Source organism: Entelurus aequoreus, linkage group LG22, assembly GCF_033978785.1.
Source record: "Entelurus aequoreus isolate RoL-2023_Sb linkage group LG22, RoL_Eaeq_v1.1, whole genome shotgun sequence".
In the NCBI taxonomy this organism is placed as follows: domain Eukaryota; kingdom Metazoa; phylum Chordata; class Actinopteri; order Syngnathiformes; family Syngnathidae; genus Entelurus; species Entelurus aequoreus.
Genome location: NC_084752.1, coordinates 22313429 through 22331635, shown reverse-complemented (window position 1 = coordinate 22331635; position 18207 = coordinate 22313429). Strand labels below are relative to the sequence as shown.

The following is an 18207-nucleotide window of genomic DNA, read 5'->3' as shown; positions in this document are numbered from 1 at the left end:
TACAGTGGATGTTAGGTGTAGATCCACCAATGGCGTTTGTTTACATTGTGACGCCGGTGAGCTACGGTGTGTAGTGAAGCATGTTTAGCTATTCCTCGTCCTGCAGGGATGATACTTGCAAGAAACGTACTTTATTTGTCGCCACGGAGGCGAGGATTAGTGATTTAGAAGTAGCTAAAGTACTGCCGACAGTGGCTAGCTATGTTTTAAAGCACCTCTTCCTGAGGGCGTTTCAGTGTTATAACTTCACCTTTATCGTTAGTTTTCAAGCCAAAATGCGTCCGTTCTCCCTTTTCTGTCTACACACTGTGTCTGCTTGTAAGTACTCTGTGACTGTGCGCTTCCGAACATGCTCGTCTGCTCGTAAACCAGCAATGACACAATGTGACGACGACGAGGGAGGTGGTGGTGGACCGGTACTTTTCAGAGGCGGTATAGTACCGAATATGATTAATTAGAATCGCGGTACTATACTAATACCGGTATACCGTACAACCCTAGTCCAGGGTGTACCCCGCCTTCCGCCCGAATGCAGCTGAGATAAGTTCTGGCGCCCGCCGCGACCCTGATGGGGACAAGCGGTGGAGAATGGATGGATGGATGGATGGAGTTTTTACAGCAGGGAAATTCATCTACATTGTTTTGGGGTCCACATTTTCAGAATAGAACCTCCCTTCATTATTATTTTTGTTTTGCAACCATGAAACCTGTGTCCTCTACATCAGACATTTGAATTTAGCCTATTTATTTTGTCAGAGTCACAGGAAGAATGCTGGTTTTAGGGGCCATCTGCAGAAAAAGCTAGTCAAAGATCATCTCTATGACAGCACTGTGGTGTTTTTAAGAATCTTCTGCAAAAATGTGAGTCTTTCACAAGTTTAATGAACTGAATTTGCAGGCCGCCAGTTGAATAGTCCAAATGATGAAAAAGAGAGGACTTAAAATGGAACCTTAAGGAACACCACTAGTGTAACTAAAGAAGCTAAAGTTAAAGTTACAGTACCACTGATAGTCACACACACACTAGGTGTGGTGAAATGACTCTCTGCATTTGACCCATGTGATTGTTCCACCCGCTGGGAGGTGAGGGGAGCAGTGAGCAGCAGCGGTGGCCGCGCTCGGGAATCATTTTGGTGATTTAAGAAATGGATTAAAGAAATGACGACTGACTGCATCTGAAGTAAACAAGCTGCAGCGACACCTTAGATGCATAAATCACATTACAGATAACATTTATAACTGAAAAATAGGACAGGACTTGTAGGGGTGCCCCGAACACTGTAAAGGGGATACATCAATCAACCGTAAACACTGTCATAGCCCACATGGTCATTGTACTTGAGCTTTCTCACCGTCTTCCGATGAAGAAAAAGTAGACATAACAGAAGATCCAGCAATAAGCACCGTCAGGAAGCAGGGTAGTCAAAGTATGCTGTACTGGGGCCCCAAGGAGAGGAGGGCCTCAGGCTTCTGTCAAGTTTGATGATTTTTCGTTTCTTTCATTTAAATATGTAAATTATAAAAATGACCCCATGAATGAAACATGCAAGTAAAACTCCTAAGCTTAAAATACCGTGCAAAGGTTTGTTTATTCCAGCAATTAGATTTACACGGTGACACTTTTATATGACATAGTCTCATAACATGCTATAAGATGCACTATATTGCCAAAAGTATTTGGCCACCTGCCTTGACTCACATATGAACTTGAAGTGCCATCCCATCCCTAACCCATAGTGTTCAATATGATGTCGGTCCACCTTTTGCAGCTATTACAGCTTCAACTCTTCTGGGAAGGCTGTCCACAAGGTTGCGGAGTGTGTTTATAGGAATTTTCCACCATTCTTCCAAAAGTGGTGAGGTCACACATTGGTGGGTCGAGAAGGCCTGGCTCTCAGTCTCCGTTCTAATTCATCCCAAAGGTGTTCTATCGGGTTCAGGTCAGGACTCTGTGCAGGCCAGTCAAGTTTGTTCACACCGGACTCTGTCATCCATGTCTTTATGGACCTTGCTTTGTGCACTGGTGCACAGTCATGTTGGAAGAGGAAGGGGCCCGCTCCAAACTGTTCCCACAAGGTTGGGAGCATGGAATTGTCCAAAATGTTTTGGTATCCTGGGGCATTCAAAGTTATTTTCACTGGAATCTAAGGGGCCAAGCCCAACTCCTGAAAAACAACCCCACACCATAATTCCTCCACCACCAAATTTCACACTCGGCACAATGCAGTCCGAAATATAGCGTTCTCTGTAGAAAGTCGGTGACCTCTTTGCACTATGCGCTTCAGTATCCGCTGACCCCTTTACGTGGTCTACCACTAAGTGGCTGAATTGCTGTTGTTCCCAAACTCTTCCATTTTCTTATAATAAAGCCGACGGTTGACTTTGGAATATTTAGGACGGAGGAAATTTTACGACCGGATTTGTTGCACAGGTGGCATCCCATGACAGATCCACACTGAGAGCGGCCCATTCTTTCACAAACGTTTGTAGAAACAGTCTCCATGCCTAAGTGCTTGATTTTAGGATACCTGATTCTCATCATTTGGATGGGTGGCCAAATACTTTTGGCAATATAGTGTATTTCAAGCCTCCTTTTAATATTATTTGGATGATTTTGGCAGCTTATGAAAACCTCAAATTGAAAATCTCAGAACAATTGAGGTTTTTAAAAACTATAAACCATGATCATCAAAATTATAACAAATGAAGTATTGAGGCACCGTGCAACCGATAGGGGGCCACGGGGTAGACCGTGGGTCCCACAGTCACCCTATCGCTAAGGGAAAAACACGATCATTTTGGCTGCTATTTGTCATAACATTACTTATCAGTCATTTTAGTACAAACATTTTCTGACAACTACTGCTAAAACAGTAATAAAGTTAAAGTCCCAACGATCATCACACAACGTGTCCTCTGCATTTGACACATCCCCATGTTCACCCCCTGGGTGGTGAGGGGAGCAGTGAGCAGCAGTGTGCGCCGCGCTCGGGGAATCATTTGGTGATTTAACCCCCAATTCCAACCCTTGCTGAGTGCCAAGTTGGGAGGCAATGGGTCCCATTTTTATAGTCTTTGGTATGACTCGGCCGGTTTGAACTCACGACCTTCCAGTCTCAAAGCGGACACTCTAACCACAAATCCACTGAGCTGGACTAAAGCTGGACTACTACTAAAGTGCTTTACATCATGAAACCCTTTATCAACATATTTAAGCTCCATTTAAACCAGTGTGGGTGGCACTGGGAGTAGGTGGGTTAAGTGCGGACTAGGATGGCAGAAACGGGAATCGAGCTTCGAATCCTCAATTTGCTGGCACGGCCACTCTACCAAGTGAGCCACGCTGCCATTTTTTATTGACTTCATTTTCATTGTTCTTGGCTTCAATGCCAACACGAGTGTGAGTGGGTGCAGAGCGCCGACTAGTGGTGAGAACAGGGAAATGCAAGGTGACAGACAACTCTTTTTACAACTTGGAATCGCTGGCAAGTGTTTGACTTGCCTCCATTCAATGGCATTACATTATTTTAGGGGGCAAAAACATGTCTTCTCTGTCTCCGGTTTTGTCCACGGTGGTAGGACCAAATGGGCTCCGCTTCATCCTATTCCTTTTGGACTTGAAACTAAAAGCACCACAACTTTGCATGGTGGCAACCAGGATTTTAGGGTGAGTCCATCTGAAAGTGGATTTGAGTTGTTGTATAAACCAGACGATAATTCTATGGAAGGTTCTCTCTACTGATGTTATGGTAGACATGCTCCTCCAATAGGTTGAGATCTAAATCGAGGTATTCATTGAGGTTGAGGCTGCCTGAAGACGACTCCCTAAGTCCCACTGTGGGGTCGACTGTTACTGCGTCAGGATGAGTGATACACTCCAGACTCAAACTCCTGCCGTGGCCTTCAGCTTCACCAATGACAGCAGGCGTCATGGTCTCATAGTCGGATGAAATCTGTGGGATGAGTGCAAGTTTCATAGTCGATAATCCCAATTGTTGTGTGTCTATGTGAACTAACCTTTCTTTTCTGTTTTTTCAAAGCCATCAGCAACACGAGTGTATAGAGACACACGCATACCAGGGCAGCCGTGCACACTATTGCAGCCATAAACAGCATCAGGTTGTGCTCTAAAGACAGAAAGAGAACCTGAGCTTGCACCACCTTGATCCAAGTACAGTGGGAAGGTGATACTTTTGGCCCCATTCGTGGTGGTTCACCTGACACATAAAACGTGACGGGTCCACTGTAGCCGCCAGACGGCAGTAGAGTGTTGAAGATCTTAAAGGCCTACTGAAACCCACTACTACCGACCACGCAGTCTGATAGTTTATATATCAATGATGAAATCTTAACATTATAACACATGCCAATACGGCCGGGTTAACTTATAAAGTGACATTTTAAATTTGCCGCTAAACTTCCGGTTCGAAACACCTCTGAGGATGACGTATGCGCGTGACGTAGCCCGGGGAACACGGGTATGGCTTCCACATTGAAGCCAATACGAAAAAGCTCTGTTTTCATTTCATAATTCCACAGTATTCTGGACATCTGTGTTCATGAATCTGTTGCAATTATGTTCATTGCATTATGGAGAAAGAAGCTGAGCAAGCAAAGAAGAAAGTTGTCGGTGCGAAACGGACGTATTTTTCGAACGAAGTCAGCAACAACAGTACACAGCCGGCGCGTCTTTGTTTACATTCCTGAAAGATGCAGTCAAGATGGAAGAACTCGGATAACAGAGACTCTAACCAGGAGGACTTTTGACTTCGATACACAGACGCCTGTAGAGAACTGGGACAACACAGACTCTTACCAGGATTACTTTGATTTGGATGACAAAGACGCAGACGTGCTACCGTGAGTATGCAGCTTTGGCTTCTAAACATTTGATCGCTTGACCGTATGTGCGCAACTTTTTTTTTTGCGTATGTACGTAACTTTTTTAAAATATATAAGCTTTATGAACCTTGGGTTAGGTGAACGGTCTTTTGGGCTGAGTGATTGTGTGTGTTGATCAGGTGTTTGAATTGTATTGGCGTGTTCTATGGAGCTAGGAGCTAGCATAGGAGCTAGGAGTTAGCATAACAAAGACGTAGGTGTTTTTATGCAGGATTAATTTGTGTCATATTAAATATAAGCCTGGTTGTGTTGTGGCTAATAGAGTAAATATATGTCTTGTGTTTATTTACTGTTTTAGTCATTCCCAGCTGAATACCAGGTACCGTGAGTATGCAGCCTTGGCTGCAAACATTTGATAGCTTGACCGTATGTGCGCGTCACGTACGTAACTTTTTAAAAATATATAAGCTTTATGAACATTGGGTTAGGTGAACTGTCTTTTGGGCTGAGTGATTGTGTGTGTTGATCAGGTGTTTGAATTGTATTGGCGTGTTCTATGGAGCTAGGAGCTAGCAGAGGAGCTAGGAGCTAGCATAACAAACACGTAGGTGTTTTTATGCAGGATTAATTTGTGGCATATTAAATATAAGCCTGGTTGTGTTGTGGCTAATAGAGTATATATATGTCTTGTGTTTATTTACTGTTTTAGTCATTCCCAGCTGAATATCAGGTCACCCCCGGCTCTCACAGCATCTTCCCTATCTGAATAGCTTCAACTCCCCACTAGTCCTTCACTTGCACTTTACTCATCCACAAATCTTTCATCCTCGCTCAAATTAATGGGGAAATTGTCGCTTTCTCGGTCCGAATCTCTCTCACTTCATGCGGCCATCATTGTAAACAATAGGGAACTTTGCGTATATGTTCAACTGACTACGTCACGCTACTTCCGGTAGGGGCAAGCCTTTTTTTATCAGATACCAAAAGTTGCGATCTTTATCGTCGTTGTTCTATACTAAATCCTTTCAGCAAAAATATGGCAATATCGCGAAATGATCAAGTATGACACATAGAATAGATCTGCTATCCCCGTTTAAATAAAAAAAATTCATTTCAGTAGGCCTTTAAAAAGTGTTTTGTGGCAATTACAACTTTGACCACAGTGTCAGTTGCTACATAGAGTGGCGCTTTCCATCATGTTTTAGCAGACTGCATTGCAAAATGATTAAACCTCCACCCCAGGAATGGGGCCATATGAATAATTTCCCCACTGTACATACAATGCATTGTAGTGAATTGGTAATAAATACTTGAATACAAATGTAATACATTCATACATTAATTTAAGCATGTGTCCTAATGGTTTGTGCCTGATCAACATGGCAGTGTTGTGCCTTAATTTTACATTTGACATCAAATACCTACTGTGCACAGTGATGGTCGTTGTTTCATTTCCTAGAAAAGACAAAAACATAAAGGTTAGTACAGGTAGATAGAATTACATACAGAGGTGTACTCTTTAGCGCCGCCCTAGTGGCTCCCTGGTGTGTGAAAATATATTTTAATATATTTTCTGTAGGAGAACAAACATGACATAAACCTTCCTAATGCTGATGAGAGTATTTGGCAAGCATCGTTTTGTCCTACTAATTTCAGCCATCCTTGAACTCATCGTAGTTTGTATACATGTACAACTTTCTCCGATGCTGCCACAGAAAGACGTGTTTTATGCCACTCCTTCTTTGTCTCATTTTGTCCACCAAACGTTTTATGTTGTGCTTGAATGCACAAAGGTGAGCTTTGATGATTTTATTGATTTGCTGGAGTGCTAATCAGGCATATTTGGTCAATCCATGAGTGCAAGCTAATCGATGCTAAGATGCTATTTAGGCTAGCTGTATGTACATATTGCATCATTATGCCTCGTTTGTAGGTATATTTGAGCTCATTTAATTTTCTTTACTTATGTCCTCTGTGTATTTAATTTATATGTGCATGTCTCATGACACATTATCTGTATGTAATATTGGCTGCATTTCTCATAGTTGTTTGTGTGCCATGTTGTTCCAGACCACAGCAAATGTTACCCAGCTTGCAAAGATTGTAATAAGTCCATTAGAAGAAGACAGCCTGCCGTTTCCTTAAACTTGGACACACACATCTATACCTTTGGCCGTTCTAAGACAGTCATTTCTAGAAGTTATGTCATCCTGTGAGAAGCCTCCATTTTACTAATGATTTCCAATGTTGCAAAAATGTGTAGAATAAAAATTATAATACATTTGTCAACGAAGATTTGCATCAGCCTTTGATAGTAGGCTAATATAGACACATCATGTGTTGCCTTCATTATAACACTTATATAAGGCTTTTAATTTTGTGCGGCTCCAGACAAATTTTTATTTTAAAATGTTTGGCGCAATATGGCTCTTTCAAAATTTTGAGTTGCTGACCGCTGGCCCAGGCATTAGGCAAGGCAAGGCTCTTTTTTTTTTCATATGGCGAATTTCATACACAAGGTGTTCATGCACAATGTGCTTTTTTTGTGTCGACATAGATAAGGCACACGATTGAGCTACACAGCTACTTGTCCTGGCTCTCTGTCTTCCCAGCTGACCACAACGGCGTAACAACATAACACAAAGGCAACAATAAGTAACACTGCTTCTTCTTCTTTGTTATTTTTGGTGGACGGCACCATGCGCAAATAACAGTAGCTCTGACTGCCATAAATTGACTCAGCAGCATCACCTGTCGTTGTCGTGTGCGAATTACGGGTGCAAGTGTGTGGATCGCTCAGGGTGGAAAATTATTGAGAAAAGGGTGGAATATTACCGGCAAAATGTTACTGTAACTTGCAGAAAAGCATTTTTAGATTTGCAAATCATTTTTTTACTAGCAGAAAAGAGGGTTTTTTTTACTTGTAGAAAAAAACATTTTTATTTAAAAATCTTATCTTTTTTTTTTAATTAATTTTTAATTTTTTTAATAAATTTAAATTAAATTTTTTATTAAAGAAAATATTTTTTTTTTCTTGCAAATTGTTTTTTTAATTGAAGAAAATAGTTTGGAGGGTTTTTTTTCACTTGCAAACATTTTTTTTACATGCAGAAAATATTTTTTTTTGCTTGCAAATAATTTTTTTTTATTGAAGACATTTTTTTGATTATTTGTGATTCGTTGGGCGTGAGTAAAAACATGCTTGTGTGTTTTGGGAAGTTTGGGAAGTACTTTCACTTCATACATGTGCGGTCAAAATGAATGGCATGATTAATCATGCAATATTTTTGTGATTAATCCCATGGGTTAACTCATTATTTTTGTTTACCCTATTTTTTAAAAAAACACACACACACAAGCAATATGTTTACACTGGTCCAGTTCCTCTTTACAACAACAGGAGCTGCTACTTTCAAGATTCTACTTGCAGATAGGTTTGTCAAACATTATTTACTTCATGTGACAGCCCTCTAGTGTTTTAAGGATATATATATATATATATATATATATATATATATATATATATATATATATATATATATATATATATATATATATATATATATATATATATATATATATATATATATATATATATATACACTGCGGGAAAAAAAATATATATATATATATATATATACACTGCGGGAAAAACAAAATACCAGGAGCCTGATTTGAATTCAGAACCAGGCAGACCACATCTCCTGCGGCCCACTTAAAAAAGAAATATATATATATATATATATATATATATATATATATATATATATATATATATATATATATATATATATATATATATATATATTTTTTTTTTTTTTTTTTTTAATATAAAAAAAAAAATATATATATATATATATATATATATATATATATATATATATATATATATATATATATATATATATATATATATATATATATATATATATATATATATATATGCATATATATATATATATATATATATATATATATATATATATTTATTTATTTATTTATTTATTTTTTTTTAAGTGGGCCGCAGGAGATGTGGTCTGCCTGGTTCGGAATTCAAATCAGGCACCTGGTATTTTGTTTTTCCCGCAGTCCAAAAACATCTTATGTTATGTTATGTTTTGTTATGTTATGTTAACAACTGGAGACATAACTTTGGTGTAATAGGTAATATAACTATTAATACATTTCTTAAAATGCTGTTAAATTATTTCACGATGGAAGCTTTCTCCCCATAGTCAACATTTTTAAAAAGTGTGTTGTTGTTTTTTAATCAATAAATCAGGTTGTGACTTTTACAAATAGGACCACTCATTTAATCCACTACTATGTTGTTATCAGAGGTTGTTGTTTTGTTTTAAGACTACATTATACTGAAATATACAACACCAGGTAATTTGATATGATGTATGTGCAAAAAGAGGCTGAACTGTACACTTTACCTTTGGAGACATTTAGTTGTATGACATCGTTGAGGTCTGGAGTGAGGCAAGCGTCCACCCCACACCGGTACAACCCGCTGTCCTGTGCGTACAGCACGTCCACCCTGACCATGAAAAAGGCTCCGCTTGTGTTATCGAATAGAGAGAATCTTCCTTCTCGCACCCACTTGTTGTGTTCTTTGGCCCGTATCAGGTGTTTGATGGGCCTTTTGCCATCAATTAAGCAGAAGTACTTAACGCTACTTTGACGGCCATCTTTATAGTGGCATTTAAACTCAAGGCTCTCACCCTCCAATAAAGTTTTGGTTGTCAAACAGAACACAGCTGTCAATGACACAAACAGTGTTAGTGTAAGTGTCGCATCGCCTTTACAGACATATAAACAAAACATGCATCCCACCTTTGACTTGTAGGGTGACAGTGAGGAATATTGCAGTTGTCCGTAGGATCAGAGATGCTCCCATCATTCACAGCGTTCCTTCAGGTAATATACCGACACACTGTGTCTATATGTTCAGTCACGTGCTTTTATGTCCATGGGTTTGCACAGTTCCCTCTTTAAGGGGATCTGAAAGTGAAATCCGGTCAGGGCCAGCGAGGACTTCTCTGCTGGCCTAACATAACCAGAAATCATGATCATGATTAAAGATAAAAGTATTTTTTTATTTACTTTCCCTAAATATCTAAAAGTACTCATATTCTCTTCATGTCATATTATGCTCCTTCCAGTGCTGTTGTTTTTAGTTTTAGTTTGTATCCAATCAGAATTCAGCTAGCTTATGTTGCCATGCTGTACCAAATCTGCCGGAGGCCTTCAGAATCAACAATGCGGGCGTCCGTGCACTGTAAGTGAACGGAGACATACAGTTGATAGACAGTTGCGATAGCCAATCAGACAAGTTGTCTTGTATGTTGTCAGTAAGGCCTTCTACATGGCCTCACGTTGATCGTGACATTTACACGTCCTGTGAGTGGATACTCATCAGGACCGTTAGCGGATGAATTTGAGAACACATACAGTTGATAGACAGTTGCGATAGCCAATCAAATCACAAGTTGTTGACAGTAGCCTATCTAGGTAGCCTGGTGTTAACGAGACTGTGATTGGATACTCACTTGTCATTCCAAAGTGAGCATCCAATCACAAGTTTCAATTTAGCAGGAAGCGGGAAGTGTTGCGCCGTAGCCAGACCGGAATAGCAGAGAAGGAGGACAAAATGTTGATCAGGTGGCAGATATATTGTAGAGTTGGTGCTGCAGGGAATTCCGGGAATTTGTTCTGTTGTGTTTATGTTGTGTTGCGGTGCAAATATTCTCCCGAAATGTTACGGCTCAGACCCCTGCCAACGCCGCTCATGCGTCTGTGCGCACCTCGGGACACGCCCAAGGCCGCGCAAATCCAGGGACGCGGTATGCGCGGCTCCGCCCTGCAGCAGCCGCCAGCTGCAAACACTCACCGGCTATCTGCACACCTGAGACTAATGAGGGCGAGCCGGATAAAGGCAGGGTGGACCCAAGGATCGGCGCAGAAACTTAGTTTTCTCATGGTGTACAGTAAGCGACTAGCTTTAGGCTCTCTCCTTGTTTCCTCTCCGTGCCTTGACCCCATGTCTTCTCCCGTGTGCCCGCAGTGTCTTGCCTTCCCGGATCTCGACCACCTCGCATGGACTTGAACTGTGACGCTCCTCTCAGCCCCACGGACCCCTGCTTGTATCCCGGATCATCTGCCTGCCCCCTGGACTTCCTCGTATCTCGTTCAACACTTTGGTAACACCCACTTCAGTTAAATTCTACACATAGTCTTACACCATTACATTTTGGATCTAGTTCACACTCCATTTCCTTAGTTTATTAAATTAGTATTGTTTGTTATTATTATATATATATATATTGAATATATTTATATAATAAATAATTGTATACACTGCCCCCTGGTGTCTGTTTGCCGGCATCTCCCCCTGCAAACCATAACACGAAATGTGTTTGTCATTGTTGTTTAGTGTGATTTTAGTATATGGCACATGTTTATGACAGTGTTGGCGTTGTTCATACGGCCACCCTTAGTGTGACATGTATGGCTGTTGACTAAGTATGCGCTTCGTTCACTTTTATGTCCTAAGTTAACAGAAGTATATAAAATTTGTCAGTGCTTGGGCAGTAAAATCTCTACTTGACATATTCAGCTAAAGACCGTTATTATCCCATCAAATGCTGCAATATTTCTTGCAAGGCCATTTTCAAGAAGGATGTTTAAGCATACTTGCCAACCCTCCCGATTTTTCCGGGAGACTCCCGAATTTCAGTGCCCCTCCCAAAAATCTCCCGGGGCAACCATTCTCCCGAATTTCACCTGATTTTCACCCGGACAAAACTATTAAGGACGTGCCGTGATAGCACTGTCTTTAGCGTCCTCTACAACCTGTCGACGCGTCCGCTTTTTCACCATACAAACAGCAGTCACATATGGTATGCGGCTTCTGCATTCACATGAAAGTGACTGCAAGACATACTTGATCAACAGCCATACAGGTCACACTGAGGGTGGCCGTATAAACAACTTTAACACTGTTACAAATATGCGCCATGCTGTGAACCCACACCAAACACATTTCGGGAGAACATCCGCACTGTAACACAACATAAACACAACAGAAGAAATACCCAGAACCCCTTGCAGCACTAACTCTTCCGGGACGCTACAATATACGCCCCCCCCCCCCCCCCACCTCAACCCCCCCAATCTCCCGAATTCGGAGGTCTCAAGGTTGGCAAGTATGCATATATGCCTGTTCAGTGGCCTTGTGGTTAGAGTGTCCGCCCTGAGATCGGTAGGTCGTGAGTTCAAACCCCGGCCGAGTCATACCAAAGACTATAAAAATGGGACCCATTCCCTCCCTGCTTGGCACTCAGCATCAAGGATTGGAATTGGGGGTTAAATCACCAAAATGATTCCTGAGCGCGGCCACCTCTGCTGCTCACTGCTCCCCTCACCTCCCAGGGGGTGGAACAAGGGGATGGGTCAAATGCAGAGGGTAATTTCACCACACCTAGTGAGTGTGTGACTATCAGTGGTACTGTAAGTTTTAAATTCCCACTACGAGGCCGGCTAAATAATATATATTCCTCTGTAACTGCGTTTAAAAGTGTCCGTCCATCCAATTCTCGTAGCTTTGCGTATCGAAATTAGGTTCGTAAAAAGTCATAAACAGCGTGAAACTGCATACTAGTTTAAAGACTACGGCTGAGTAAAAACACTCAAAGATAGTTCCACTAATTAGTGTTTTTCAGCAAAAAGATGCCCCATAAAAGTTCATGCAAGTCAAAAGTTCCTTTTGTTCTTCTTCTTTCCATCGTCGAGAATGTTGTATTAGAAATGCACAATAAATAAGACAAACAAGGTGTCCTTCCATACTGTAATGGCGGCTGAAATTTCAAAAAACAAAGTTTTAGAAGCACCCCAACTGTGTTCCACCAATCAGTATTCGACAGCACAGCCCGCCTCTCTAAGGTTTGTTGCGCTTGACCCGTCTTCCTCTCAGGTAATAAGACACACTAGTCCAGGGGTCGGGAACCTTTTTGGCTGACAGAGCCATGAACGCCAAATATTATAAAATGTATTTCCGTGAGAGCCATATAATATTTTTTAACACTGAATACGACTAAATGTGTGCATTTTTAAGTAAGACCAACATTTTAAGAGTATAATAAGTATCTTCTTCTTTTTAATAACATTGTTATTCTGAAGCTAACCAATAATGAATAAAATAGTTCTTACCATTAATGCGACTTCTTGAACAGGTGCATGAGAATGTTTTATATTTTGAACGTTATTTTTAACACTGTGATTACCAGCGGAATTATTCATTACTTATCGCTGTGTTATTCAACCACTGTGCCGCGGCACACTAGCGTGCCGTGAGATACAGTCTGGTGTGTCGTGGGAGATTATGTAATTTCACCTAATTGGGTTAAAAATATTTTTTGCAAACCAGTAATTATAATCTGCAAATGTGCTGTTGTTGAGTGTCTGCGCTGTCTCGAGCTCGGTAGAGTAACCGTGTAATACTCTTTCATATCAGTAGGTGGCAGCCGGTAGCTAATTGCTTTGTAGATGTCGGGAACATGGTTTGTCGTGATCACTAAGTGCCGCTAAGTGCCGCTAAGAAAAGGCACTGAAGCAAAACGAAACTAAAACTGAACTGGCTGCAAAGTAAACAAAAACAGATTGCTGGACGACAGCAAAGACTTACAGCGTGTGGAGCAGACGGCGTCCACAAAGTACATCCGTACATGACACGACAATCAACAATGTCCCCACAAAGAAGGAGTGCGTCCGCACAACTTAAATAGTCTTTATTGTGAAAACAAAGCAGGTGCGGGGAACAGCATTCAAGGAAGACATGAAACTGCTACAGGAAAATACCAACAAATGAGGAAAAGCCACCAAAATAGGAGCGCAAGACACACAGGAAAACACAAAAAAACTCAAAATGAGTTACGGCGTGATGAGACAGGTGGTGACAGTACACCTACATTGAGACAAGAGCTATAGTGATGCATGCTTGGTTATGGTTTGAATTCATATCCAACAATTGCGAGAATGACTTTTTATTGTCAATATCGGCTACTGAGTTTAATTTTTGTATGTTTTCTGCTGGTGGTGTGCCTCAGAATTTTTTCAATGAAAAAAATGTGCCTTGGCTCAGAAAAGGTTGAAAAACACTGACTTATCATGTTAAGCAATGCCAGCTAAGATTTATCTGAGAGCCAGATGCGGTTCCTCAAAAGAGCCACATCTGGCTCTAGAGCCATAGGTTCCCTACCCCTGCACTAGTCAATCCCAAGTTCTTTTTGAAAGACATATATGTTGAGTAAGAAGGACCACCGAGACAGAATAGTACTTGGCCGAGTTTTACTAAAGCTTTAGGAGACCAGCCCTTACAATGCGACAATAGTAGCAACAAAGAGTCAGCCTATGTAGAGCAAAAACAGGCCCTCCCGCCCAGAAAGAAATACAGCTGTTGTTCCAAACAGATAAGGCCTTCTCCACAGAAAGGGAGTATGTTATACTCCTAGCAGACATTCCGGCCCCTTCAAGGTTGACACAGAGTTTACTAACGGACATAGGATAAAAACCCAAAGAGTTCACATGGGAAAATATTAGCTGCTTCAAACATGACTATGGATTAAAGGCCTACTGAAAGCCACTACTACCGACCACGCGGTCTGATAGTTTATATATCAATGATGAAATCTTAACATTGCAACACATGCCAATACAGCCGGGTTAGATTACTAAAGTGCAATTTTAAAATTTCCCGCAAAATATCCTGCTGAAAACGTCTCGGTATGATGACGCCGGCGCGTGACGTCACGGATTGTAGAGGACATTTTGGGACAGCATTGTGGCCAGCTATTAAGTCGTCTGTTTTCATCGCAAAATTCCATAGTGTCCTGGACATCTATGTTGGTGAATCTTTTGCAATTTGTTCAATGAACAATGGAGACAGCAAAGAAGAAAGCTGTAGGTGGGAAGCGGTGTATTAGCGGCCGGCTGGAGCAACACAAACACGTAGCCGGTGTTTCATTGTTTACATTCCCGAAAGATGACAGTCAAGCTTTACCTTTGGCCTGTGGAGAACTGGGACAACAGAGACTCTTACCAGGAGGACTTTGAGTTGGATGCGCAGACGCCGTACCGTGAGTACGCAGCTGCGGCTTCCAAACATTTGATCGCTTGCCCGTACGTGCGTGCCGCTATGTGCATGTCACGTACGTAACTTTGGGGAAATATATGTGCTGTATGAACTTTGGGGAGGTGAACGGTACTTTGGGCTGTGGGATTGAGTGTGTTGTGCGGGTGTTTGAGTTGTATTGGCGGGTTATATGGACGGGTGGGGGGAGGTGTTTGTTATGCGGGATTAATTTGTGGCATGCCCTCTAGTCCTTCACTCTCACTTTCCTCATCCACGAATCTTTCATCCTCGCTCAAATTAATGGGGAAATTGTCGCTTTCTCAGTCCGAATCGCTCTCGCTGTTGGAGGCCATGATTGTAAACAATGTGCAGATGTGAGGAGCTCCACAACTGGTGACGTCACGCGCATATCGTCTGCTACTTCCGGTACAGGCAAGGCTTTTTTTATCAGCGACCAAAAGTTGTGAACTTTATCGTCGATGTTCTCTACTAAATCTTTTCAGCAAAAATATGGCAATATCGCGAAATGATCAAGTATGACACATAGAATGGACCTGCTATCCCCGTTTAAATAAGAAAATCGCATTTCAGTAGGCCTTTAAGGAAGAACAATTAAAAATGTATGCATTCTCCACAGGTTCCTGGAGAATTCATAAAAGTCCCACCTTTTTTCCAGTAACTAAAGATAGTTTCTGAAGAACTAAATCTACCTGGGTAGTTGTTGGTGGAAAAACAGGGGGGTACAGTTCCTGTTTATGTTCCTGAGGTAGAAAAAGGCCTAATGAAAGTAAAAGACTCTGAGGTCGGCTTCCCCTGTGCAATATGACTATTGCGGTGGAAATAAAAATAAGGGAAGTTTTTTTTTGTGAAATGAGTTTTATACGATCTGCAAAGGTTGAATGGAGGCATCTGAGTTCTTCTTGTTTGTTGAAGAAATTTCTGAAGAATCCTGTTGCCTCCATTCAACATGTGTGGTTTACCTTGACATGGTGACTAAGAATCTACATATAGATAACATATTTTTACTTGTGCTGTTAAAAGATAATCGCTTTTAAGCAGACTTTTGATTTTGGATTAATCACAGGTTATTTACTCACTTGCATAATGTAAATTGACTTAAAAAAAAAAAAGTCAATTATTTGGATGCAAATGGAATTTTATTGTCAGAATGTCATCCAGGAATTTTTTTTAAAGGTTTTACCGTATTTTTCGGACTATAAGTTGCAGTTTTTTTCATAGTTTGGCCGGGGGTGCGACTTATACTCAGGAGCGACTTATGTGTGAAATTATTAACACATTACCGTAAAATATCAAATAATATTATTTTAGCTCATTCACGTAAGAGACTAGACGTATAAGATTTCATGGGATTTAGCGATTAGGAGTGACAGATTGTTTGGTAAACGTTTGGCATGTTCGAAATGTTGTAGTTATTTGAATGATAACCATAATATGTTACGTTCAGTGACGTGCAGTCACTAGAGGCAGGGGAGGTGGGGCCTCACCTGCCATCATGGAAAGAAAAAAAATGTAAAAAGAAAAAAAATGAATTAAATTGTTATGTTATGTTCCATTTAACTTCACCAGTTTTAGATTATTTTTATTCAAAATCGCTGAATTTTCACATTTGCCGTTCAAATACTGAGAAGAGACGGTGCGGTGATCAGCAGCCAGTTGAGGCACTTGTGCCTCACCATGGATTGCGGACTGGGCTAACTGCTGGCCTGCTGTGCAGTGAGACCGTATTGCTATATGAACTATATTATACATTTCCATAGTTTAGTTAGCTGAGGTATATAATGCACAGTGTATTGTGTCAACAACTGTATGTGTGTAACGTATTTATTGTGCTGAGCGATCATAAAACTGCTGCGAAGACACACTGTGGGAGGCTCGCAGTAACCCCGCCTCCTTGTGCCGGCTAATGCACCCCGCCGCAGAACCCTCGACGGGAGCGCCACACCAACCAAAGCCCACACCCAAACCCTCCACGTGCAAGACCGAATCCACCCAAAAAAAGTAAATTAACAAGAAGCCAAAAAGTGCAAAAACAACAATGCTCGCGCCGGAGGAGCCGTGAACAGGGACACAACATTAGGTACACCTGCAGACTGCAGCACTGATTTCATATTTCATTCATTCAAAACTCCTCCAACACGAACACCACTGTTCCCGCACTTATAAGTAAAGGTAAGCCCATACTAACGTTTTTTTTTATTAAATGTGCTTTTTTGTGTGCTACAGTTTGTATGTGTAGAGTTAAAGTTAAGTTAAAGTACCAATGATTGTCACACACACACTAGGTGTGGTGAAATTTGTCCTCTGCATTTGACCCATCCCCTTGTTCACCCCTTGGGAGGTGAGGGGAGTAGTGGGGAGCAGCGGCGCCGCGCCCGGGAATAATTTTTGGTGATTTAACCCCCAATTCCAACCCTTGATGCTGAGTGCCAAGCAGGGAAGAATGCTGGTATGAGCTTTTAAACACAACCCGTTAACTGCTGCCAATCAAATGGTGAATATGATACTCTTTAGGGTTCATATGTTTGTAAATCTGACTGTGATGAAGTCAGTGCCTCACCAGTCATGAACCTCACCGCACGTCACTGGTTACGTTAACATACCAGGCACGTTCTCAGTTGGTTATTTATGCGTCATATAACGTACACCTATTCAGCCTGTTGTTCACTATTCTTTATTTATTTTAAATTGCCTTTCAAATGTCTATTCTTGGTGTTGGGTTTTATCAAATAAATGTCCCCAAAAAATGTGACTTACAATATACTCCAGTGTGACTTATATATGTTTTTTTCCTTCTTTATTATGCATTTTCGGCCCGTGCGACTTATACTCCGGAGCGACTTATACTCCGAAAAATACGGTACTTGAATGCACGTCATGTATTTGTTCAGAACTTGCCAACAGTATTATCTAAAGTCCAGTCCAGTTTATTTTGATGTTTTGATTTTGAAACATTTGAAGCAAAATTTACCAGTGTGCACATGAATCGGAGTCTCCTCACTCATCTTTGCACTGACGTGTGCATTGTAGGGTTGTACGGTATACCGGTACTAGTATATTTTTTTTTGCGGTACTAATGAATCAAAAACGGTACTATACTCTGTTTGAAAAGTACCGGTTCGCCATATTTTTTTTTTACAGGCATGACGGCGCGTCGTCGTCTCGTTGTGTCATTGCTGGTTTTACGAGCAGTGGAGCATGTTCGGCAGCGC

At 41.1% G+C, this 18207-nt stretch overlaps 1 protein-coding gene across 1 annotated transcript; it reads right to left on the bottom strand.

Annotated features, from left to right (window-relative positions):
• Nucleotides 1-3719: 3719 nt before the first annotated feature.
• On the bottom strand, nt 3720-9776 carry LOC133639897 (uncharacterized). The gene is made up of 4 exons (XM_062033581.1): nt 9682-9776; nt 9282-9605; nt 4078-4217; nt 3720-3953 (listed from the first exon to the last, which is right to left on the bottom strand). Exons 1-4 carry the CDS (start codon nt 9746-9748, stop codon nt 3720-3722), a joined length of 765 nt encoding a protein of 254 aa, XP_061889565.1. The 5' UTR covers nt 9749-9776.
• Nucleotides 9777-18207: the final 8431 nt, after the last annotated feature.

Bases quoted from the DNA above. Each gene is read 5' to 3' on its own strand.
- LOC133639897 (XM_062033581.1), bottom strand. From the start codon at position 9,748: ATGATGGGAGCATCTCTGATCCTACGGACAACTGCAATATTCCTCACT. The intron at 4,218-9,281 runs GTAAAGTGTACA...TTTATGTGTCAG, and splicing joins ACAACTAAATGTCTCCAAAG to GTGAACCACCACGAATGGGG. The intron at 3,954-4,077 runs GTATGCGTGTGT...CTCATCCCACAG, and splicing joins TAGTGTGCACGGCTGCCCTG to ATTTCATCCGACTATGAGAC.